This window comes from Catharus ustulatus, chromosome 23 (assembly GCF_009819885.2).
Source record: "Catharus ustulatus isolate bCatUst1 chromosome 23, bCatUst1.pri.v2, whole genome shotgun sequence".
Classification (NCBI taxonomy): domain Eukaryota; kingdom Metazoa; phylum Chordata; class Aves; order Passeriformes; family Turdidae; genus Catharus; species Catharus ustulatus.
Genome location: NC_046243.1, coordinates 806,318 through 830,781, shown reverse-complemented (window position 1 = coordinate 830,781; position 24,464 = coordinate 806,318). Strand labels below are relative to the sequence as shown.

Here is a 24,464-nt window from a genome sequence, read left to right as displayed (position 1 = left end):
GGACTTTGGGGACACTGCTGTCACCGCGCCACCCCACCCAAGGGTGCTGGAGCAGTTTTGGGGCAGAACCGTGTCACTCCGGGGGGGACAATGGGGACATTCCGTGCAGAGGGGTGAGGGGACAGTGTGACAGCGGTGTCCCCTCGCTGGTGACAACCCGGGGGTCTGTGTGACATCGGGGCCGGACGCGGGGGGGTCTCAGTGACACGGGGCAGGGGGGTGGGGATGCCCGGCCCTGCCATCCCAGCAATGCCCGGCATTTCCCGGCGTGGCCGCACGTGCCTCGCTCTCCTCGGCCTCCAGCACGGCTGGAATGCGCCTGGGGACCCCCCTGGAGAGGGGACAGGGACAGGGACAGCGGGAGGGGACAGCCCAGGGGGACCCCAACTCTGTGCCCAACCCTGAGGTTCCGCTCTGTTTTTTTTTATTCCTCCCAATTTTTTTGGTTTTTGGTTTGGGGAAGGGGATTTGTCCCGCAGTGACAATGACAACGGTGGCTTCTTGTCCCAGGTGTCCCCAGCGCTGTCGTGGAACCGCGGGGGGTTGGTGGCTCTGGGTATCCCCCAAAATGAAAGGTGGGGCTGCGGAGGGGGGGTCTTGGTTTGATTCCGGCTGGGAATTGTCCTTGGAGGCGCCGCTTTTTGTCACAGAGGGGGTGAGGGGCTGGCTCAGTCTTTGGGGGATATTTTTGGCTGTTTTGGTCCCCAAAAAAAGAAACTGTGCAGGATCTGTCCCCCCCCTCCTCTGCCAGGGACAGAGAGGGGATCTGGGGTGTCCCCGGCGGTGACAGGAGGTGACAATCCCGAGGATGTCCCCGGCGTCGCCCGGTGCCCTGCGGAAAGGAAGGAAGGAAGGGGCCGGGAGGAGGGAGAGGAGGAAGCGGGGAGGGTGGGATGCTGCCCGGGGTGATGGAGGAAGAAGGGGGCGGATGGAAGAAAAAAAAAAAAGAAGAAAAAAAGAAAAAAAAAAAGGGGAAAAAAAAGAAAAAAAGGAAAGTCCTGGCAGAGTGACACCGCAGGCGGGGTGGGTGGGGGGCTGGGGGCGGGGGGCGGTGGGCTGGGCACTGATCCCTGCCAGCAGCTGGAGCCGCAGCCGGGACGTGTGGCTGCCCGCCCTCCCTCCGACCATCCTTCCATCCCTCCCTCCCTCTATTCCATCCCTCCCTCTTTCCATCCCTCCCTCTTTCCATCCCTCCCTCTTCCCATCCCTCCCTCCCTCCGGGAGCCCGGGGGGCGGCTGGGTGGGGGCTCGGGGAGGGGAGGGGGGCTCTGAGCGATCCAGCAGCGATGCGAGACTGAGGCAGCTCCTCCGGCCTTCGAACACCCGAGGGGGGACAAAACCGCGACCCCCATGGGGGTCCCGACCCCCTGCAAACGCCGGGATGGTTGAGGAGAGCGCGGGGGGAGCAGCGCGGGGGGCTCGGAGGGGTCCCTGCCGACCCCCCCCAGCCCCCAGCCCCAAAAGGCTGTGGAGCGTGGAGCGCTCCGGGAGGGGCTGGCGCCTCGAACGCCCCGTGGGGGTGGATTGCAGCTCCCCCGAGCCTCGCTGCATTTGGCTGAGCAGCCTCCGCCGCCACCTCGCCGCTCCCGACCCCCGGCCGCCCCCGGGACCCCGCGGGCTGAGAACGGAGCGGAGCCGCAGGGTGAGAACCGGGATGGGGGCGGTGCGGGAGGGTTTGGGGGGTGTTGGTGTCCCCTCCGTCCCCTGGGGCTGTGTGGGGACAAATCCTGCTTTGTTCTGCCCGAGGGGGACAGGAGATCCCCGGTGTGTCCCCAATGTGTCCCCACGGGTGACACGGGATGGTGGAGCCCGCAGGAACTGGGGTGACCCCGATGTCACCGGGTGGAGGGTTTGGGAATGCCGGGCTGAGGACGCAGCTGCTGGAGCACGGCAGGAACCGTCGGGGAGAGGTTAAAACCGAGCCAGAAATTTGGGAGGAGGGGGCAGGGCTCTGAGGGACAAACGGCTGAGGTGACAAACTGGTTGTCGTGACAAACCGCGTGTCAACCCCCGGAGCATCTCGGCCAACACTCGGTGGTCACAAAACTCCAAAAAAAACCCAAATCCGGATGGTGGAGAGACAAACCGAGGCGCAAACCCCGGCAGGATGCTCGGGTGGTCTCACCTCGCACCTGGGGCGGTGACACGGCGGTGACACGGCGACACTGCGCTGTCCCCGCGGGCCCGCCGGTGTCTGCAGCCATCCCAGCCCTCTCTCCGAGCCTGTCTGTGCCGGTTAAAATCAGCGGGGCACATTCAGCTGTCAGCTTAAAAATAATCCTGCGAGCCGGCGGCCGACACAATGGAGAGCGCAGATGGGGCCGGGCGCCGCCGGGTGCTCGGGGCTGAGGGTTGGGGGTCCCCCGGGAGCGGGGGGTGCCTGGGGCCGTCTGGGTTTGGGGTCATCCCTCGGGATTGGCTCGTGATGGGTTTGGGATCCCCATCTGTGTGGGGTGATCCCTTGGGATTGGGCTCTTGGTGGGTTTGGGATTCGGCTCGTGGTGTTTTTGGGGTCCCCATCTGTGTTGGGATGATGCCTCGGGATTCGACTCGTGGTGGTTTTGGGGTTCGACTCGTGGTGGGTTTGGGGTTCAGCTCGTGGTGTTTTTGGGGTTCGGCACGTGGTGGGTTTGGGATTCGACTCGTGGTGGTTTTGGGGTCCCCATCTGTGTTGGGGTCATCCCTTGGGATTCAGTTCGTGATGTTTTTGGGATTCGGCTCCTGGTGTTTTTGGGGTTCTGCTCGTGGTGGTTTTGGGATTGAGCTCGTGGTGGTTTTGGGGTCCCCATCTGGCTTGTGATCATCCCTTGGGGTTTGTCCCATGGTGTTTTCGGGATTCGGCTCATGGTGGTTTTGGAGTTCGGCTCATGATGGTTTTGGGGTCCCCATCTGGTTTGGGGTGATCCCTCGGGATTCAGGTAGTGGTGGTTTTGAGATTCAGTTCGTGGTGGTTTTGGGGTTCGGCTCCTGGTGTTTTTGGGGTTCCCATCTGGGTTGGGGTCATCCCTTGGGGTTTGTCCTCCCGTGGTGGGTTTGGGGTTCAGCTCGTGGTGGTTTTGGGGTCCCCATCTGGATTGGGATGATCCCTTGGGATTGGGCTTGTGGTGGTTTCGGGATTTGGCTCGTGGTGGTTTTGGGGTCCCCATCTGTGTTGGGGTCATCCCTTGGGATTCAGCTCGTGATGTTTTTGGGATTTGTCCCGTGGTGTTTTTGGGGTTCGGCTCGTGGTGGGTTTGGGATTCAGTTCGTGGTGGTTTTGGGGTCCCCATCTGGGTTGGGGTGATCCCTCGGGATTCAGGTAGTGGTGTTTTTGAGATTCAGCTCGTGGTGGTTTTGGGGTTCGGCTCCTGGTGTTTTTGGGGTTCCCATCTGGGTTGGGGTCATCCCTTGGGATTTGTCCCGTGGTGGTTTTGGGATTCGGCTTGTGGTGGTTTCGGAGTTCGGCTCATGGTGGTTTTGGGGTCCCCATCTGGTTTGGGATGATCTCTTGGGATTGGGCTTGTGGTGGTTTCGGGATTTGGTTCGTGGTGGTTTTGGGGTCCCCATCTGTGTTGGGGTGATCCCTTGGGATTCAGCTCGTGGTGTTTTTGGGATTTGTCCCGTGGTGGTTTTGGGATTTGTCCCGTGGTGTTTTCGGGATTGAGCTCGTGGTGGTTTTGGGGTCCCCATCTGGGTTGGGATCATCCCTTGGGATTCAGCTCGTGATGGTTGTTTTTGGGATTTGGTTCGTGGTGGTTTTGGGGTCCTCATCTGGGTTGGGGTGATCCCTTGGGATTCAACTCGTGATGTTTTTGGGGTTGAGCTCGTGGTGTTTTTGGGATTTGTCCCGTGGTGTTTTTGGGGTTCAGCCCGTGGTGTTTTCGGGATTCAGCTGGTGTTGTTTTTGGGTTTGGGCTTGTGGTGTTTTTGGGGTTCTGCGCTGTTTTGTGGGAAGTTTCGTGCTGAGTGGGAGCAGCCGAGTTCTGGAAGGGCTCAGAGGCGCGTTCCGAGCTCGGCCATTCCACTCCCAAAGGGACGCGACCCCCGCGCTCCGTGCGGGACCCGGGACAGAACCGGGACAGAGCCGGGACAGACCCGGACAGAGCCGGGACAGACCCGGGACAGATCCGGGGCAGAGCCGGGACAGAGCCGGGACAGATCCGGGACAGAGCCGGGACAGAGCCGGGACAGAGCCGGGACAGAGCCCGGCCCCGCAGGCAGAGCCCGCACTGGCGGCAGCGAAAAGGCCGCGCTCAGCACAGGCACACAAAGGCTTTTTGTGCCGTGTCCCTTTGTGTCCCTTGTCCCCGTCCCCTCCCCGCTGCCCATCCATCGCTCCCACCCAGACAGCCGCTGAATTTTAACGCCTCATCCCAGCTCGGGCTGCTGCAGGGACTGAGGCGGGGTCACTCCCTGTCCCTGCCGCTCCCCAAATTCCCAATTTCCCGATTTTGGCGGTGTTGGGACATCAATCAAATCCCAAAACCACCACGAACCAAATCCCTCTGCTCCCAGCCCAGCCAGAGGTGCTGCCAGATGTGCCGAGCCCTCTCGAACTCACCCAGGGAACACCCGATCCATTCTTTTCTTCAGAATTCCTTCTTCATTTGCAGCTTCAATTTCTTTGGTTATTACCGTCAAGCTTAGCAATTCCACACTTTGCTGATCTTTTACCTCCAAACTCAATTCCCCGCCTTTAAATATTATTATTTTTTTTTTGCTTCCAACTGCTCTGGCAGATCCCAGCCCAAAAGTGCAGCTGGAGCTTTAGGCATGTACAAAAATCGATGAATTCCCCACTGTTTCCCCAATTTACACCTCAGTGTTTTTTTTATCTTTTTATCTTTCAGATAATTATTATTATTTCAGATTATTATCTTTCAGATAGTTATTATTATTTCAGATTTTTATCTTTCCCCTAACATAATGATTTGTTATAGGTGTCAGGGTCTTATTTAACATTGTGCTGTCCCTAAAAATTCCTAAAAATTCTTTCTCATCGTTCCCCAGTCATTCCAGCTGTTGGCATTCCTGTACTGGGAGCTCTGGGGATGCAGCCACAGCCCCAGTTCCTCTCCCAGTGCCTGTACTGGGAGCTCTGGGATGCAGCCACAGCCCCAGTTCCTCTCCCAGTACTGGGACTGGGAGCTCTGGGATGCAGCCACAGCCCCAGTTCCTCTCCCAGTACTGGGACTGGGAGCTCTGGGATGCAGCCACAGCCCCAGTTCCTCTCCCAGTGCTGTACTGGGAGCTCTGGGGTGCAGCCACAACCCCAGTTCCTCTCCCAGTCCCGGCACTGGGAGCTCTGGGATGCAGCCACAGCCCCAGTTCCTCTCCCAGTACCGGCACTGGGAGCTCTGGGGTGCAGCCACAGCCCCAGTTCCTCTCCCAGTGCTGTACTGGGAGCTCTGGGGTGCAGCCACAGCCCCAGTTCCTCTCCCAGTGCTGTACTGGGAGCTCTGGGATGCAGCCACAGCCCCAGTTCCTCTCCCAGTGCCTGTACTGGGAACTCTGGGGTGCAGCCACAGCCCCAGTTCCTCTCCCAGTGCTGTACTGGGAGCTCTGGGGTGCAGCCACAGCCCCTTGGCCCCGTTCGCTGCTCTGGGCAGTGTCCCCTGCCAGGTCCTTGTCCCATTTTGGGACAATCCTCACTGGTGCCACCACCTCTTTCCGGCTTTGCCCAAGGTTATTGCTGTGGCATCCTCAGAAGGGACTTTTTGTCCCCAAGTGCCACATCCCGTCCCTTCATCTCCCCTCCTGGTTCCCATCCAGACCCCCAGGCACAGCTCATTTATTTTAATTTCCTTCCCATTCATCTCCTTCCCAGGAGGAGCTGGGAGGGGCTGCGATTTGGGGCGGGGGGCTCAGAGCGGGCACATTGGGGCTCCCCAAAGTGACAATTTATCTTTGTCCCCACAGCCAACGCCGGGCCGGAGAGATGGGGCGTCCCCGAACGCCAACGCACCCCCGGAGGGGGGATCCTTCCCCTGGGTGGGACCCAGGACGGTGGCGCTGCGCAAGAGCCCCCAGGGCGGATTCGGCTTCACCCTGCGCCACTTCATCGTGTACCCGCCGGAATCAACCGTGCTCCCGGCCAAGGTGGGGCTGGCACCGGGAACGCGGGGGGAGCCGGGGGAGAGGGGGTGGGAGAGTTCGGGGGGAGAGGGGAGGAGAGGAGGGTGCAGAGCCTGCGGGTTTGGGGTTTGGAGATGCTGTTTTGGGAATCATGGAGCTGATGTTTTGGGATTTTGGAGCTGCTCTGTTGAATTCCTGGAGCTGCTGTTTAGGGATTTCTGGAGCTGCTCTGTTGGGATTCTTGGAACTGCTGTTTTGGGATTTTGGAGCTGCTTTGTTGGGATTTCGGAGCTGCGTTTTTGGGATTCCTGGAACTGTTTTATTGGGATTCCTGGAGCTGCTTTGTTGGCATTTTGAAGCTGTTTTTTGGAATTCCTGGAGCTGCTCTGTTGGGATTCCTGGAGGTCCTCTGTTGAGATTCCTGGAACTGCTCTGTTTGGGATTTCTGGAGCTGCTCTGTTGGAATTCCTGGAGCTCCTCTGTTGAGATTTCTGGAGCTGTTCTGTTGGGATTCCTGGAGCTGCTCTGTTGGCATTTTGGAGCTGCTGTTTTGGGATTCCTGGAGCTGTTTTTTTGGAATTCCTGGAGCTGCTTTTGGAATTCCTGGAGTTACTTTTTTGGGATTCCTGAAACTGCTCTGTTGGGGTTTCTGGAGCTGCTCAATTGGGATTCCGGGCAGTCTTTATTGGGATTCCTGGAGCTGCTCTGTTGGGATTTCTGGAGCTGCTCTGTCGGGATTTTTTGAGATGCTTTGTTGAGATTCATGGAGCTGTGTTTTTGGGATTCCTGGAGCTGCTGTTTAGGGATTCCTGGAGCTGCTCTGTTTAGGATTTTGGAGCTGCTCTGTTTGGGATTTTTGGAGATGCTCTGTTTGGACTCCTGGAGCAGCTTTTTCGGGATTCCTGGAGCTGCTGTTTAGGGATTTCTGGAGTGGCATTTTCAGGATTTCTGGAGCTACTCTGTTGGGATTTTTGGAGATGTTTTGTTGAAATTCATGGAGCTGCTCTTTTGGATTCCTGGAGCTGCTCTGTTGGGATTCCCGAAGCTGCTTTTTCGGGATTCATGGAGCTGCTCTGTTGGGATTTTTGGAGATGCTTTATTGAGATTCCTGGAGCTGTTTTTTTGGGATTCCTGAAGCTGCTCTCTTGGGACTCCTGGAACTCCTTTGTTGAGATTCTTGGAGCTGCTCTGTTGGGATTCCTGGAACTGCTTTGTTGAGATTTTTGGAAATGCTTTATTGAGATTCATGGAGCTGCTTTTTTGGGACTCCTGGAACTGCTTTGTTGGGATTCTTGGAGCTGCTCTGTTGGGATTGTGGAGCTGCTTTTTTGGGACTCCTGGAACTGCTTTGTTGGGATTCTTGGAGCTGCTCTGTTGGGATTGTGGAGCTGCTTTTTTGGGACTCCTGGAACTGCTTTGTTGGGATTCTGAAGCTGCTTTTTTGGGTTTCCTGGAGCTGCCCCCATCCCCCGTGAAGATCCCAGCCTGGCACGGAGGAGCCCTTGGAGCTGCTGAGAGAGGAGCTCTGTGCAAGCAGCACCTCTGGAGCCATCCCAGACCCTGTGGGATTGTTTGTGGGAACGGAGAGAATCCCTCAGCTCCGGACACGGCAGGAAAAGGCACCTCAGAGCCCCTGAGGCCACGCAGGGCTGGCGGAATTTTTTTCTCCCGGTTTCCTGGCTTTGGTGGGGATTTTACAACTGGATCCGGCCACCCCTCCTGGTGACATCTTTTGGGAGGACACGGCCCTGATTTGGCACCTCGATCCGGGCAGCTCCTTTCCCCTCCAGGACGCAGCGATCTCCCGGAGTTTCCAGCGTGGATTTAGAAGCTGCAGGAATTGGGAGCTCCCTTTTCTCCCCGTTTCCCGTGGATGACGGGAGCACAGCGCAGGATCTGTGCAATCCCACGCATCCCTTTCCCTGCTCCACATCCCTGGGGCTCCGGCGCTGCCCCGCGGCTCCGGCGCTGGCAGACGGGGAAGTGCGGTGGGAAATGACTCACAGGGTGGGGAGAACTCGCCGGAATCCCCGCTCGCCATCCTCCGGCACCGCCGCTTTTTCCCAGGCTCCTTCTGCCTCTCCAAACCCTTCCTGCCCCAGGAACACGCAGAGATTTTTGTGCCATGGCAATCACCTGAAGCTCCTCCAAACCATTTTTTCTACCAAAAAAAAAATCAAAAAAATTGATCCTGCCCCTCTGATCACCCGGGGAGGAACGGGATCAACGCCGGGAGCTGGGGATGCTCTTGGGAATAGCTCGGGGCTCGGTCGGGCTGGCTCGGCAGCTCCGGGGTTTGAGTTTCGGTGCCTTGACTCAGCAGGGAGGGGACCGGGAGCCTCGCTCGCCACCCTCGCCACCCTCACCGCCCTGGCAGCGGCACCGCCGGGATGTCCCCGGGGCAGGGAAGGGCTCCGAGGTGCCGCAGGGCCAGGATGGGCAGGGAGGGGCTGAGTCCGTGCCCGCAGGGGCTCTCGGTGGCCCCACGGGCTCGCTGTGCCCGTGGAATGTGGATTTTCCTGCGCTGGGCACCTGGAGTGGTGCCGCTGGCGATGTCTGCGCTGGGATGGAGGTTGGGACCTCCCCAGGGCTCTGGGGAGACCTTGGGGACATCAGGGCTGTGTCACCACGGGCTGCAGGCCTGTGTTCCCAGTCGGGCACTGGTGGAGTGAGAATTCCCCTTCCAGGTGCTCCGATCCCTCCCTGAGACCCCCCTTGAGCCCCACCCCAGCCTGGGGTGCTCTGCTGGGGGGTCCCCACGGCGAGTTTGGGTTAAAAGGGGAGGATGTGGCCAAATTCCCACCCCAAGGGACAGATCAGTGCCCACCGCAGCCCTGGCAGCCCCGAGAGGCCGCGGGGATGGGCGGGGGTGAGGATTCATCCCTGGAATCCCCTGGAAATCCAGGATCCCTCCCCTGGAACCCCACGGCAGGGGTTGGGCTCTCCATCCTGGGGCTGGCAGGGCCCCTGCCCCAAAACCGGCCCTAAAACGTCCCCAAAGCAGCCCCAAAATGGCCCCAAAACCGGCCCCAAACAACCCCAAAGCGGCCCCAAAATCGACCCCAAAACCGGCCCCAAAACGGCCCCAAAGCGGCCCCAAAACCAGCCCTAAAACTGGCCCCAAACCAGCCCTAAAATGGCCCCAAACCGGCCCCAAAACCAGCCCTAAAGCAGCCCCAAAACGGCCCCAAAACGGCCCCAAAGTGGCCCCAAAGCGGCCCCAAAATCGACCCTGAAACCGGCCCTAAAACGGCCCCAAAATGGCCCCAAAGCGGCCCCAAAAATCGACCCTAAAACTGGCCCCCAAACGGCCCCAAACCGGCCCCTAAACCAGTCCTAAAACCGGCCCTAAAACGGTCCTAAAACCGGCCCCAAACTGACCCCAAAGTGGCCCTAAAATGGCCCCAAAACGGCCCCAAAGCGGTCCCAAAGCGACCCTAAAAACGGCCCCAAAGCGGTCCCAAAGCGACCCTAAAAACGGCCCCAAAGCAGCCCCAAAGCGGCCCGAAAACCGACCCTAAAACCGGCTCTAAAACCAGCCCCAAAGTGGCCCCAAAACGGCCCTAAAACCTGCCCCAAAGCGGCCCTAAAATGGCCCCAAAACGGCCCCAAAGCAGCAGCTGGGTGCGGGGCCCTGCGGGGCTCCGATGTCACGAGATAATTTTAGCCGGGGGCGGCGGAGGGCAGAGGGTCCCGTGAGGGGCTTCATGGGGCTGTCACCCCCCTTGTCCCCTCCCTGTCCCCTCGTCACTGCCTCGCCACCAAATCAATGTTTTTATTTTATTTTTTTTTTTTTTTTTTTTTTTTTGGCAGGAGGAGGAGAATGGGAACCGAGCAGGTGAGCAGCGACTTGGGGACCTTGGGGACAGTGGCACGGGGTGGCACGGGGCACAGAGGGGTGTCGCATTGTCACAGGTGTAGCGGCTGTTGCTGTCGCTGTCACCACAGCCCTAAATATCAGCAGGCGGTGCTTTGTTGGCACTTTGGGGACACCAGCGATGGGCTCGGCACCGAGCGCGGGGTGTTTGGGGACAGGGACAGGCCCCGCTGTCCCCTCCCGGAGCCTCGGGGGTGACGTGAGTGGATGTGAAGGTGTCACAACAGATCGGCGCTGGCGCGGTGACGCGCGGGGTCGCGATTCCCGAGCACCCGCGATGCCAGAACTGGGTGGGATTTGGGATTTTGGTGGATTTTTGGTGGATTTTTGGTGGATTTTTGGTGGATTTTTGGTGGATTTTTGGTGGATTTTTGGTGGATCTGCGGGAGGAGAGGAGGTGACCCGGTGCTGGCTGTGGTGGCATCTCCCCGACGCGCTGTCCCCACCGAGCAGGTCCCACCCGGAGCCGCCTGGAGCCCATGGACACGATTTTCGTGAAGAACGTGCGGGAGGACGGGCCCGCGCACCAGGCGGGGTTGCGCACGGGTGAGCGGGGAGGGGATCCCGGGAATGCTCCGCCTCCCCTGCCAGGGAATTTCTTCATTATTCTGCTTTTATTTCTGGAATTCCTGCTTTTTTCTGTCCCTTCTCCCTGCTCCTGGAGTGCTCAGAGCACCTGGATTTGGGGTTGCTCCCTTTGTCGGTCCCGTGGGGGACAGCCGGGTGCCACCGGTCCCTCGTGGTGACATTGTCCCCTTCCCGGGCTCTGCAGGTGACCGGCTGGTCAAGGTGAACGGCGAGAGCATCATCGGCAAAACCTACTCGCAGGTGATCGCCCTGATCCAGAACAGGTGAGTGAGGGATGGGAGGTGACAGGATGGGGACACGTCACGGCGGGCGCTGTCCCTCTGGGTGTCACCAGCATGACAGAAGCCCTGAGGGTGACCAGGGACAGGCAGCAACGTGCTGTCACCATCACGTGGGGACAGGGACATTGCTCTGTTGGGGGGTGCGGCCAGGTGGGAGCTTGGGGACAGGCGGGGACTGAGCCCTCTGTCCCCTGTCCCGCAGTGACGATGTGCTGGAGCTCTCCATCATGCCCAAGGACGAGGACATCCTCCAGCTGGTGAGTTTGCTTGGGGACACTTTGGGGACGCTTGGGGACACTTGGAGACACTCAGGGACACTCGGGGACACTTGGGGACACCACCATCCCTGGAGGAGCAATGGGTGCAGAACTGGGGGTGCTGGGGCAGGAATGGGGGGAGTGGTTTTGGGGGGAGCTGCTCCAGGTTTCAGGGTCTGGATTATCCTTGGAACCCCCCAGACTGACCCTGGCAGGGTGTCCTGAATCGAGGGGGTCCTGCTGATGCCCCTCCCATCCCAGCTGGGATATTCGGTGCCTTTTGGGGTCCCCCACTGCTTGTGGGGTCCCCTCCCCGTAGGGCTGGGGGGTTTCACAAGGGGGTTCCCATCTCTGCCTGCTCCGAGCTCTGGGAATCCCCGGGCACAGAGTGAAAAGTGAGACGGGCCAGCCGCGGTGGCCGTGCCGGGATATTTTAGGAAGGAGGGGAGGGGACAAGGGAAGGGTTTGGCTCTTCCAGCGCTGCTCGGAGCCGGGGGGACCCCGTGGGAAAGCGGGGTGGGTGTTCGTGGAGGGGGCTGCACCCAGCCCACGCTTCTCTCAGGGCTCGGGGGATGCAGGAGCATCCCTCCAGTGGGAATGTGGAGGATTGGGACCCTGTCCCTCCCTCCCTGACCCCTTGTCCCTCGTTTTTTCCCCAGGCCTATTCCCAGGACGCCTACCTGAAGGGCAACGAGCCGTACTCCGGGGGGGCTCAGAGCATCCCCGAGCCCCCTCCCATCTGCTACCCACGCAAAACCTACCCCTTCCAGTCCCGGGGAGCCGAGCCCACCCCCGGCCAGCCGCCGGATCCCCGCGCCGCCCGCCCGGCCACCGCCACCGGTCCCTCGTCCCCTCTCGGCGCCCGCAGCGACACCGGCGGCAGCCCCGCACACCGGCCCGAGGATCCGCAGCCCGGGGGGCCCCCCCCCGCGCCCCGCCGCACCCCACGGGCACCCCGGCTCCTTCTCCCGCCCCTCGTGCCCCGCCAGCATCGCATCCTCCGTGCCCGAGCGCTACGGGATGTCCCCGGCCACCGCCGCCTGCTACGGCGTCCCCAAACACCTCCCGGAGCACCGGACTCACTGCGGCTTCAAGGACAGCAGTGGGCGACCACCCCGGGACGTGTCGGTGGCCCAGCGTGTGCCCGGTCGCCAGGAGTGCCAGCAGGCGCTGTCGCGCTGGTTCTGCAGCCAGGAGCCGCGGCGCAGCGCCTCGGAGGAGCGGCGACACGCCATGCCCCGCTACCGCAGCGTGTCCCACGACCGCCTGGGTGGCACCGCGGCCGCCACACCTCGGGGGTGGCCCCACAGCGCCTCGCACGACACCCTGCTGCAGCCCAGCCGCGAGGGTTGGGCTCCCCGAGCGCGCTCCGATCATTACCTGGGCAGGTACGGGCGCTCCATGGAGGCGCTGGAGCCCAGCGCGCTGCTCTCGGCGCACCTCGAGCGCTCGCCGTGGCCGCCCGAGAGGCTCTGCCGGGCCGCTGTCGCTGTGGCCACCACCGGGCAACCCATCCCAGCCGGTTCCTTCGCTGCTTCTTCCTCCTCTTCCTCCTCCTCGTCGCGGGAGGTGCAGAAGCACCCGTCGCAGCCCAACCTACAGAGCGTGGATGATTCGGGCTACATCGGCTACCGCAGCTACAGCCCGTCCTTCCAGCGCCGCACCGGGCTGCTGCACGCCCTGGCTTGTCGCGACCCCGCCTTCGGGGGGCTGCCAACCTTCAGCATCGCTCAGCGGGCAGTAGCCCCGCTCAGGGACAGCGTGGCCACCACGGCCACCCCTCCTGCGGTCACTCCGGCCGTGCCCAGCGCGCCCCGGGAGCCGCGGCCGGAGGGTGGCCGGGTGTCGGAGCAGGCGGAGGAGCGCAGGGAGGAGGTGGTGCTGCGGCAGAAACCGCCCACGGGCCGCAAGGTGCCCGCGCCGCTGCGGCAAATGAATTTTGTGTTCCCCGACGGGGGAAAGGACACGGACATGGGTGAGCCCAGAGGGGATAGGTCCGGCAATGAGCGGCCGGGCCGGAGAGTGGCTCCCTTGGCGGCCCCCGAGGACTCGCTGGCGTCCATCCCCTTCATCGGTGAGTCCGGGCTGGGGCTCGCTGGTCACCTCCTGGAGGGGATTTAGGGGGTCCCGTGGCGAGTTTGGGGTCAGAAGGGGCCAACGTGGAGATGGGAAAGGGGCTGGACCAGCAGCGTCTTTAGTGCCTGGGACCCCACAGAGTTCTGCACCCCAAGGAGTCCTGAACCCACAGAGTCCTGTATCCCACAGAGTCCTGAACCCACAGAGTCCTGGCACCCCATTCCTGCACCCCACAGGGTCCTGCACCCCACAGGGTCCTGCACCCCACTCCTGTCCCTGTCCCTGTCCCTGTCCCCGTACCCATGTCCCTGTCCCCTTCCAGGCTGCAGGAGCTCACCCTGTACAATCCCGAGCCGTCCCTGTCCCTGTCCCTGTCCCTGTCCCTGTCTCACCTGGGATGTCCCTGCCCAGGACACAGAAGAGTTTGGGAAGCCACAGCTGTGTCCTGTCCCTGCTCCTGGGGAGGGAATGGGGTGGGATGGGATGGGATGGGATCCATAGGATGGGAAGGGATGGGATCCATGGGATGGCATCCGTAGGATGGGATCCGAGGGATGGGATGGGATCCATGGGATGGGATGGGATCAATGGGATCCACGGGATGGGATGGGATCCATGGGATGGGATCCATGGGATCCATGGGATCCATGGGATGGGGGTCTCAGGCTTGCTGTGGCTGAGGGCCCAGGTGCCCCATCAGCTCCTGGTGCTGGGATCACGTCCCCACCCCAACACCACACCCACCATCCTCAGACACACCGGGGGGTCCCAGCAGGGACACCCCCTGCCCCAAACCCCTCCTCCAACACTGCCCACCCCCCTCACAGACGAACCCACCAGCCCCAGCATCGACCTGAAGGCCAAGCACGTCCCGGCCTCCTCGGTGGTGTCCAGCGCCATGAACTCAGCGCCGGCCGTGGCCACCAGCCCCGCCTCGCCCACCTTCGCCTTCGCCCTGTCCCGCCACTACTCCCAGGACTGCAGTAAGTGCTGGGGACGGGGAATCACCCTGGAAGCCCCAGAGGGGAGCAGCTCCCCGCCCCACAGCGCTGAGCAGGGCGGGTTTTGCCCCCTCCCCACCGCAGGCAGCATCAAGGCGGGCCGCCGCTCCTCCTACCTGCTGGCCATCACCACCGAGCGCTCCAAGTCCTGCGACGACGGCCTGAACGCGTTCAGGGATGAGGGCAAGATCCTAAGGTAGGGCTGGAGATCCCCCTGGGGTCCCGAAGCCCCCCCCAGCTCCCACCCCACCCCGCTGACGGGGGCTGCTCTCCCCCCAGGAGGATGCCCAGCCGGGTCCCCAGCCTCCGCATGCTGAGGAGCTTCTTCACCGACGGGGTGAGTGCCCGAAAAAACTGTAGGGGTGTTCCCTGGTGGAGCAGGGGGTGCTGATGGCCTCACCCAACTCCTCCCTGCTCCTTTCACAGTCTCTGGACAGCCTGGGCACGTCCGAAGACGCCCGTTCCAAAAGACACTCAACCTCCGACCTCTCGGACGTGCCGTTCAGCGCCGTGAGGAAGGAGGGCTGGCTCCACTGCAAGCAGATCCTCACCAAAAAGGGGAAGGTAGGTTTGGCTTCACCCCACAACCCCCTGAGCGTGCCGGGGAGCTGCTGGGAGCCCCAACCCTCCTTTATCCCCCGCAGAAGGTCGGCGGAGGCATCCGGCAGTGGAAGCGCGTGTTCGCCGTGCTGCGCTCGCACTCGCTGTACCTGTGCAAGGACAGGCGGGAGGCGGTGACCTGCGCCCCGGCCCCAGGTGAGGAGGAGCCGCCGATCAGCATCCAAGCGTGCCTGGTGGACATCTCCTACAGCGAGACCAAGAGGAAGCACGTCTTCCGCCTGACGACCGCTGACTTCTGTGAATATCTCTTTCAGGCAGAGGATCGGGAAGACATGCTGGCCTGGATCAAAGTCATCAGGGAGAACAGCAAGGCTGAGGGCGAGGTGAGAGCCACACGGGGCTCCCGGCTGCCTCTGGCTCTCCCGGCACTAACCTCGGCTCTCTCCGCCTCTTTGCCTTGTGCTGCTTCCCCAGGCCACGCCCAGGGCTGCCCGAGCGGGGCTCGTGGCGACCAAGAAGAGAGTGGCCCCAGGACGGGGCAGGGAGCGCGGGACGCGCGGTGCGGGGCTTGCGGCTCTCCGGGCGGAGCCGGCGCCGGATCGGCGTGGCGGTGTTTCGGTCGTGTGGTGGCACAGGAGCCGGTGTGGCTGTGCCATGGTCTGGTGTGGCCGTGCCATGTTCTGGTGTGGCTCTGCCATGGTCTGGTGTGGCTCTGCCATTTTATAGTGTGGCTGAGCCAATGTCTGATGTGGCTGTGCCACGATCTGGTGTGGCTCTGCCATCGTTGATGTGGTTCTGCCAAGGTCTGGTGTGGCTGAGCCATGGTCTGGTGTGGCTCTGTCACGGTTGGTGTGGCTCTGGCATGTTCTGGTCTGGCTTTGCCAAGGTCTGGTGTGGCTGTGCCATGGTCTGGTGTGGCTCTGCCATGGTTGTTGTGGCTCTGCCTTGATCTGGTGTGGCTCTGCCAAGCTCTGTTGTGGCTCTGCCATGGAGTGTCCTGGCTTTGCTGAAGTCTGGAGTGACTCTGCCATGATCTGGTGTGGCTGAGCCAAGGTCTGGTGTGGCTTTGCCATGGTTGGTGTGGCTCTGCTGAGCTCTGGTGTGGCTGTGCCATGTTCTGGTGTGGCTGTGCCATGTTCTGGTGTGGCTCTGCCACGATCTGGTGTGGTTCTGCCATCGTTGATGTGGCTTTGCCATGGTCTGGTGTGGCTCTCCCATGTTATGGTCTGGCTCTGCCATGATCTGGTGTGGCTGAGCCATGGTCTGGTGTGGCTCTGCCATTGTTGATGTGGCTCTGACATTGTTGGTGTGGCTGAGCCGTGGTTTGACCTGTTGCTGCCGTGATGTGGCCCTGGCTGTACTGGCTCGGTTTGGTGGCTGTGCTGGCACTGGGTCAGCTGCCATGGTTCAGTTTGGTGGCCGTGCTGGCCCTGGTTGCTCAACTTGGTGGCCATGCTGTCACTGGGCTGGCCGTGGTCGCTCAGTTTGGTGGCCGTGCTGGCACTGGGCTGGCCATGGTGCCGCACTGGCTCGGTTTGGTGGCCTTGGTGACACCGGGCTGGTGGCAGGCTCTGCCCAGGAGGGCGCATTGAGCTCAGGGCAATCTCCGGTTGTGGCACAGCCCCGTGCCAGGGGGCACAGAGGGCTTGGTGGGGAAGGTGTGTGTGCCATGGAGGGACACTCCTGTGTCCAGCTGTGGTCAGTACAGGTGTGTGTGCCATGGAGGGACACACCCGTGTCCAGCTCTGGTTGATAAAGTTGTGTGTGCCATGGAAGGACACACCTGTGTCCAGCTGTGGTCAGTGCAGGTGTGTGTCCCATGGAAGGACACACCCAGGTCCAGCAGTGCCATGGAAGGACACACCTGTGTTTAGCAGGGGTCAGTACAGGTGTGAGTGCCGTGAATGGACACTCCTGTGTCCAGCTGTGGTCAGTGCAGGTGTGAGTGCCATGGAGGGACACTCCTGTGTCCAGCTCTGGTTGATAAAGTTGTGTGTGCCATGGAGGGACACTCCTGTGTCCAGCTGTGGTCAGTGCAGGTGTGTGTGCCATGGAGGGACATTCCTGTGTCCAGCTGTGCCATGAACGCCAAACCCGTGTCCAGCTGTGGCCTGGAGCTCTGCTCAGCAGCCCCTGAGCTCGGTGTGTCCGGGGCCAGCGGGGCCCTGCTGCTGTCCCGGCCCCGGCCGGCAGAGCCAGGACTTGCCCGGGGGTGTCTGGCGGACGCGCTGCTCAAGCTCTCCCTTCCCCTCTTCTCTCTGCCTCCCCAGGACCCCGGTTTTGCCAGCCAAGCCCTTATCAGCAAGAAGTTAAACGACTACCGGAAAGTGAGGTACGGACGGGGGGCGGTGGGCACCGAGACCCCCGGGGGCGCTGGGCACCCTGGGGTGACGGTGACAGAGCAAAACCTGGATGGGGCAGTGATGGAAGAGCCTGGAACTGGTGACAAGGCTCCCCGGGGGTCTCTGTAGGATGCCGGGGGTGATGCTGGCGATGGTTACCACCAGGATTTCGTGCCCCCACCTGAGCTCTCCCCGCTCTCTCCCCGCAGCCCTGCGGGCTCCAAGCCCGACTCGTCACCCAAGGGCCCTCGTGGGCTGGGGATCCGAGCTGAATTCCTGAAGCAGGCGGGAACCAGCGCGCCCCGGTCCCCCAGGCAGGACGTGGCTGTCACAAAAGGTTGGTGGCACACCCCAAACTTCTTTAGGTGCTTGGTGTCCCCCAGAGCTGCTGTCCCTCTAGGGCTGCTCTTCCCGTCTATCCCAAGTGACCCTGTGGGTTTTTGGTTTTTTTTTCCCCTCACCCCAGATGAAAGCAGCTCCCAAAAAACCCCGTGGGGCATCAACATCATGAAGAAGAACAAGAAATCCGCCCCGCGCGCCTTCGGCGTGAGGCTGGAGGATTGTCAGCCTGCCCCCGACAACAAGGTAGGGCGGTGCCACCACCGCCAGCCCTCGGGGACTCTGCAGAGCCCCTGCACGCCCTGAGCCCGCCCCTGTCCCTGCAGAACGTGCCCCTGATCGTGGAAGCGTGCTGCAAGGTGGTGGAGGACCGGGGGCTGGAGTACATGGGCATCTACCGCGTGCCCGGCAACAACGCCGTGGTGTCCAGCCTGCAGGAGCAGCTCAACAAGGGAGCCACCGAGATCAACCTGCAGGACGAGGTGAGGCCAGGGCAGGTGGCTGTCCCCATCCTGGTGTCTGTCATGCCTCTGGGATGTTCTCCTGGTCTGTGTCATTGTCCTTGTCCTCGTCATCATTCCTGTCCTTGTTATCATCCCTGTTCCTGTCATCATCCCTGCCTTTGTTATCATCCTCCTCCTCCTCATCCTGTCCTTGTTATCATCCCAGTCCTTGTTCCTGTCATCATCCCTGTCCCATCATTCCTGTCCCCATCATCATCCCAGTCCTTGTCATCATTCCTGATCCTGTCATCATCCCTGTCCCCATTATCCCTATCCCATCATCCCTGTCCCCGCATCCCTGTCTCCGTAATCCCTGTCCTCACTGTCCCTGCTATCCCTGTCCCCATTGTCGCTGTCCTAATTGTCCCTGTCACCATCCCCGTCACCTTCCCTGGAGTGGCAGCGCCGCCTCGCGGTCGTTGCCAGCACTGTAGGTGACATCCTGGGGACAATTTTGTCCCCTCGCATCTCGCGGTGGCGCAGGACTTCCCCTGCCTGTCCCTGGTTTGTGTCCCTGGTTTGTGTCCCTGGTTTGTGTCCCCGGTTTGTGTCCCCGGTTTGTGTCCCCAGTTTGTGTCCCCGGCTGTCCCTCTGAGCAGCCTCCCCTGTCCCCCACAGCGCTGGCAGGACCTGAACGTCATCAGCAGCCTCTTGAAATCCTTCTTCCGAAAGCTGCCCGAGCCCCTCTTCACCGACGGTGAGTCCCTTGTCCCCCGGGCCACCAGAACCAGTGACACCTCCCCAGAACCAGTGACACAACCACCCCTGATGGGGGACAATATCCCTCCAATGTCCCTGTCCCTCCCTGAGACACTGAGACCCTTCCCCAGTGTCTCCAGAGGGTTCACCCAGGGGTCCCTGACTCGGGGGGGTGGCCTGTCCCCTCCACCCAGCTGTGACACCCTCATGTCCCCCTTTCAGATAAATACAACGACTTCATCGAAGCCAACCGGATCGAAGACGCCAGCGAGAGGATGAGGACGCTGAGGAAGCTGGTGGGGACACGGGACAGGGGTGGGGACACCACCTTGGGTGGGGACAGTGAGCAGAGGGCTGACCCAATTTGTCCCCGCAGATCCGCGACCTGCCGGGCCACTACTACGAGACCCTCAAATTCCTGGTGGGCCACCTGAAAACCATTGCTGACCACTCAGAGAAAAACAAGGTACTGACCCCTCCACCCTGGGGGTCTCCTGCCCCACCTGAAGCCCCCCTGGGCAGGGCTGGGCCGCAGTTCTGACCCGGTTCTGGTGGCAGATGGAACCCCGGAACCTGGCGCTGGTGTTCGGCCCCACGCTGGTGAGAACGTCCGAGGACAACATGACCGACATGGTGACGCACATGCCCGACCGCTACAAGATTGTGGAGACCCTCATCCAGCACGTGAGTGCTCGAGGGGCTGGGGAAGGGGGGATCTGCACCCCAAAAATGGGGGCGGAGCCGCTGACCCCTGTCCCCTCTCCCCCCGCAGTCAGATTGGTTCTTCAGCGACAAGGAGGACAAGGGTGAGAAGGTGAGTCCTGCCCCCACCCTCAGCGGGTCAGGGAGGTGCAGACCCCCCCAGCTGGGAGTTTGGGGGTTCGTGGCAGCCCCCACGATCGCTTTTTTTCCTCCCCCCAGACCCCCGTGGATGAGAAGGAGGCGCAGTCCGTGCCCAACATCGAGTACCTGCTGCCCAACATCGGCAGGACGGCGGCGCCCGGCGATGCCGCAGGTGAGGGGCAGCGTCCCTGGCACTGTCCCCTCCTCTCCTGGCACCCCAAAATGCCCCTCCCGACTCTCTGTGCCCCCCACTCTGCCCACACCTGTGGGCAACCAGCCCTGCTCGCCACCTGGAGCGGAAGATCCTCTCCAAAAAATGGGAGCAGCCCCTGGGGATGCCCCACGAGCTCCCAGCCCGCCCTGTCCCGCCCCCTCCTCTCCGGTGGCCACTCCTTGTCCCTCAGGGTGTCCCACCCCCGGGACCCCCCGGGCTGCCAAACCTGGAGACCGGGAGCCTTTGACGTGTGACTGATTTCTTGCGTTCTTTCCTTGAACTTCTCTGTGCTGTCCTCTTCCTCCTCCTCCTCCTCTTCCTCCTCCAGCGGATCTCCTCGAGAGCTAGAGCGGGTACAGTCTGATCCCGGGTGCATTGCTCAGCACTAACCCTGCTGGGGACCACGAGAGAGAGGGAGCAGGGGGGCACAGCGGCAGGGGAGGGGACGCTGTCCTGCCTGGCACTGTCCCCCAGCGTCCCCAACACCAGCAAGGGACCCCCAAATCCTTTTCACTCTGCTTCTCCCGGTGCCTGTGGTGGCATCTCGCCGCAGGGTGGGTGTGGGGTGTCCCAGATCCTTTGTGAGGTTCCCAAACCCCCGGGGAGGGTCAGCACCCCCTTTCTGCCTCCCCCTCTCTCGTTGTCGGCTGCTAACCCCGTCCTGGGCATGCGGGGCGGGAGAGGGGTCTGTGTCCTGTCCTTGTCCTTCACACGATGGCAGCAGGGCCTGTCCCCTCTGTGTCCCCTCCTCTTCACCCCGTAACCCCCCCGGACTGTCCCAGCCCAACCCAGCCCCCGCTCCAGGGCTGGGTGTGGCACGGAGCCACCTCCCCCTGTCCCCTCTGTGCCGCGGGAGGGTTGGGGTCTCACCTCGGGGGTCCTGGCTGTGTGTCCTGGCTGTGTGTGTGTGTCCCTTGTCCCCACTCCTCACCCGAGCAATGCCAGGGACCCCCCCCGTGACAACCGGAGCCCCTCCTGACACGACCCGGTGACACCAGCGGGTGTGACAGCCCCGGCATGTCCCCGTCCTGCTTTGGGGGAATGGAGCAGCACCCCCAGCACCCCCAGACCCCTCCCCAGCGCCTTCCCACCCCCGGGACCCCTCTAACCCCCCTCTCTTCTCTGCTTTCCAGGCTCGGCCCGCAGCGGCTCCGCCAAACCGAAGGTGAGCGGGGTCGCGGAGCGGGGCTGGCAGGGTGGGGACGCGGGGATGGGGACACTCAGCGTGTCACCGCCACCCCTGACCCCGCTGTCCCCGCCCTCGCAGGGCACGTGGCCATCGCGCAAAGCTCCGCCGCACCGGGAGCTCCTCGCCATCCCCTTCGTCTCGGCCGCCGCCCGCAAGAGGAAGAAGAGGAGAGAGGCCGAAGGCGTCGGGAGCAGCACCGACGACGACGCGGAGCGCAGGGACAGCCCGGGCCGCCAACACGAGCGGGAGGTGACACCCGGCAAAGCCCCTCGGGCCACCAGCACCGAGCCCGCGGCCAGCGGGGTGCAGCGGGAATGCTCGGCCGGCTCCGAGCCGGCTCCGGACGCGCGCTCCATCGTGTCCGGCTACTCCACGCTGTCCACCATGGACCGCAGCCTGTGCTCCGAGGTGCCCTCGGTGGCCGGGAGCCGCGGGGACGAGGCGGATGACGAGCGCAGCGAGCTCAGCCACATGGAGACGGACACGGAGAGCCGCGAGGGAGCCCGGCGGGGACGCGCCGGGTTGGGGACGGCGACAGGCGACGAGGACAAAGCACCCGCGAGCCGCGCGTCCTTCAACTCGCACCGCCTGATCCAGTGCGACACGCTGGCCCGCAGGAAATTGGGGAGGCCGCGGGTGGCCGGCGAGGTGGCGGCGGTGGCCGGCGGGGACGAGCAGAGCTGGGTGGCCACGGGGCGAGCGTCGCTGCGGGAGCAGCTCCGGCAGCACCTGCGGGGCTCGCTGGATGACATGGGGACCATCGGGGTCCGCCTGCGCCGGGCGCACTCCCCCGAGACGCGCCGCAAGAAGAGCAGCTGGCGCCGGCACACCGTGGTGGTGCCCGGTGGCCTCAAGGACCTCAACTTCAACGAGTGGAAAGAACCGCGGGGACACCCGGCGACACCGGGACCTTGTCGCGATAAAGACTCGGGGCTCAGCAGCCTCGAGTCCACCAAAGCCCGGCCCGCGGTTCCGGTTCCGGCTCAGCCTGGCAGTGCTGGCCCGGGCACGGCCACCAAGAGTCCCCCCGGCAGCCCCGGGCCCGCCCTGCGCTTCCCGCAGTGTCTCTGAGCGGGGCTCGTTAATTTAAGGACTGTCCCTTGTCCCCGTATTTAATTATTTAACAGGTCCCGGTGGCCGGGCTTGGGGACACAAAGCCACCACGTCCCCCGCGCTTTGGGGACCAGCGGTGGTGGCGCCGCACGGTGCCCCAGCCCCGGGCAGGGCCAGGAGGGGCGTGGGGGCTCGCGGGGACTGTCCCCAGGGTGGCACTGCTGTCCCCAGTGGTGGCATTGCTGTCCCCAGGGTGGCATTGCTGTCCCCAGGGTGGCACTGCTGTCCCCAGTGGTCGTCCTGATGTCCCCAGCGGTGTCATTACTGTCTCCAGGGGTGGCACTGCTGTCCCCAGTGGTGGTGCTGCTGTCCCCAGTGGTCGTCCTACTGTCCCCAGGGGTGGCGTTGCTGTCCCCAGGGCAGCACTGCTGTCCCCAGGGGTGGCACTGCTGTCCCCAGCGGTGTCATTGCTGTCCCCAGGCGTGTCATTACTGTCCCCAGGGGTGGCACTGCTGTCCCCAGCCGCTGCAGAGCGAAGTGCGGGCACTTCCCTGGGAGCTGCGGCTGCTCTGGCCGGGGACCTGGCCCGGTTTGGGGACTCTGGGGACCTTGGGGACCTCGGTGTCACAGACCCCTGCCCTGGCAGACCCTGGGGACCTCGGTATCAAGACACCCCTGCCCTGGGGACCCTGGTGTCACAGACCCTTGTTCTGGGGGACCTCAGTGTCACAGACCCCTGCCCTGGGGACCTTGGGGACCTCGGTGTCACAGACCCTTGCCCTGGGGGACCTTGGGGACATCAGGGTCAGAGACCCCTGCCCAGGGTGACCTTGGGGACATCGAGGACCCTGATGACCTCGATGAGAGACCCCTACCCTGGGGACCCTGGTGTCACAGACCCCTGCCCCGGGGGACCTTGGGGACATCAGTGTCACCGTCCCCTGCCCTGAGGGACCCTGAGCACCTTGGGGACCCCCTGACAGATCCCCTGTCCCCCTGTGCTGGCGTCCCTTGGGGACATCAGCGCTGTCCCCTTGCCCTGGGGGGGGCTGGCACTGAGAGGGGACACCCATGGGGAGGGGAGGTGACACTGCCACCACCCCGCGACACTCCCGGAGCGTCCCTGTCCCCTCCCATCGCCGTCCCCTTCCTGTCCCCCAGGCCAGAAGCACTTTAGGAAGGGGACACGGCGACCCTGGGCCACTCTGGGGGACACAAGTGCCACCACCTCGGTGTCACCTGGTGTCACACCCCGTCACCGTCTCTCCGTGTCGTTCTCATGACGTTATGCAAATATTTGCTGTAAAATTTGTTTGTTTTTCCTTTTCTTTTCGTTGTTTTTTGGTTTTTTTTTCATTTTTCCCCCCTGTAAATATCGTCTGCATCCCTGTAACATATCCCAAAGGATTTATAAGGATTTTTTAAAGAAGTTTTTTGCTCAGTGGAAAGGCCAGCCCCGAGCAGTGGTGACTTTTTAAAAACCTGCATGTCCCCTCCCTCCAAAAAAAAAAAAAAAAAGAAATTAAAAATATTAAAAAATCCCTTCCCATTCCCGGCCCCGTCGGGATCTGCAAAACTGCAAAAAAATTCCTAAAAAACCTAAAAAATATCCCAAAAATCCCAAAATATCCCCTCTGCTTTGCCCCCCCCAGTCCTGGTCTATATATTGGAAATAAACTGATTATTCAAGGTTTTGCTGGTATTAATTCTGATTTTTGTTTTCGGGGGGTGGGAAGAGACCCCAAATTCTCACTGCTGGGAATTTTTATTTCTCTGTGGGAGGATAAATCTCATTTTTCTCCGAGCATTTGGATGGGAAATAACAAAATCCTGATTTTTTTGATAGGCGATAAAAGCGAGAAAAAAGAAAAACAAGCAAGAAAAAAAAAAAAGATAATTTTATTAAAGCCAGACACTCTGATAGAAAAGAAAATTTATAAAGGGAAAAAGGAAAAGAATCAGAAGCAACCCTTTTGTCACGGGAATTACAACGGTCACACACAATACCCATGGCATCCACGGCGACACGGGGGACACGGGGGGTGGCACAGGGTGGGGGAGGGGCGATGTCCCCTCCCCCGCTGCTCCCCCGCGCGAGTTTTTTTTTTTTTTTTTTACATTTTTCTTTTTTTCCCCTTTTTTTTTTTACATTTTTCTTCATTTTTTCTTTTTTTTTTTTTTACATTTTTCTTCATTTCCCCCCCTTTTTTTTTACATTTTTCTTTATTTTTCCCCATTTTTTTAAAAGTTTTTCTTCATTTTTTCTTTTTTTTTTTACATTTTTCTTCATTTTTTCCATTTTTTCCCCATATTTTTCTTCATTTTTTGCCTTTTTTTTCCATCTCTTTTTTCTTTATTTTTCCTCTTTTCCAACTTTTTTTTTCTTTTTTTCCAACTCTTTCTTTTTCCTATTTTCTTCCTTTTCCACCTCTCTCATTTTCTATTTTTCTTCCTTTTCCACCTCTTTATTTTCTTTTTAAATTCATTTTATTTTCCAAACAATCCACGAGAAATTTCATGCGGAAGAGAAAGAGACAACACGACGCCGTAGAAACCCCAAACCCCAGAAATTCGCAGTTTTTTCCTT

At 61.2% G+C, this 24,464-nt stretch overlaps 2 protein-coding genes across 3 annotated transcripts; one reads left to right on the top strand and one right to left on the bottom strand.

Annotated features, from left to right (window-relative positions):
- Positions 1 to 1,278: 1,278 nt before the first annotated feature.
- Positions 1,279 to 22,272, top strand: ARHGAP23 (Rho GTPase activating protein 23). Its single transcript, XM_042779927.1, has 25 exons — positions 1,279 to 1,642; positions 5,899 to 6,078; positions 9,868 to 9,892; positions 10,385 to 10,477; positions 10,704 to 10,782; positions 11,003 to 11,057; positions 11,717 to 12,034; positions 12,195 to 13,131; positions 13,961 to 14,116; positions 14,219 to 14,330; positions 14,414 to 14,471; positions 14,561 to 14,698; positions 14,779 to 15,078; positions 16,966 to 17,027; positions 17,247 to 17,374; positions 17,504 to 17,622; positions 17,703 to 17,858; positions 18,498 to 18,576; positions 18,801 to 18,874; positions 18,955 to 19,044; positions 19,137 to 19,262; positions 19,351 to 19,392; positions 19,500 to 19,612; positions 20,782 to 20,800; positions 20,903 to 22,272. Exons 1-25 carry the CDS (start codon positions 1,382 to 1,384, stop codon positions 21,893 to 21,895), a joined length of 4,713 nt encoding a protein of 1,570 aa, XP_042635861.1. The 5' UTR covers positions 1,279 to 1,381; the 3' UTR covers positions 21,896 to 22,272.
- LOC117006422 (rho family-interacting cell polarization regulator 1-like) lies at positions 15,085 to 16,875 on the bottom strand. 2 transcript variants are annotated; one of them, XM_033078873.1, is made up of 3 exons: positions 16,752 to 16,802; positions 16,504 to 16,701; positions 15,085 to 16,403 (listed from the first exon to the last, which is right to left on the bottom strand). In XM_033078873.1, the coding sequence occupies exons 2-3, from the start codon at positions 16,514 to 16,516 to the stop codon at positions 15,124 to 15,126; spliced, it is 1,293 nt and encodes a 430-aa protein (XP_032934764.1). In that variant the 5' UTR covers positions 16,517 to 16,701; positions 16,752 to 16,802; the 3' UTR covers positions 15,085 to 15,123. The 2 variants fall into 2 exon arrangements, with proteins under 2 accessions (XP_032934764.1, XP_032934763.1); XM_033078872.2 differs by having other exon boundaries at positions 16,504 to 16,875.
- Positions 22,273 to 24,464: the final 2,192 nt, after the last annotated feature.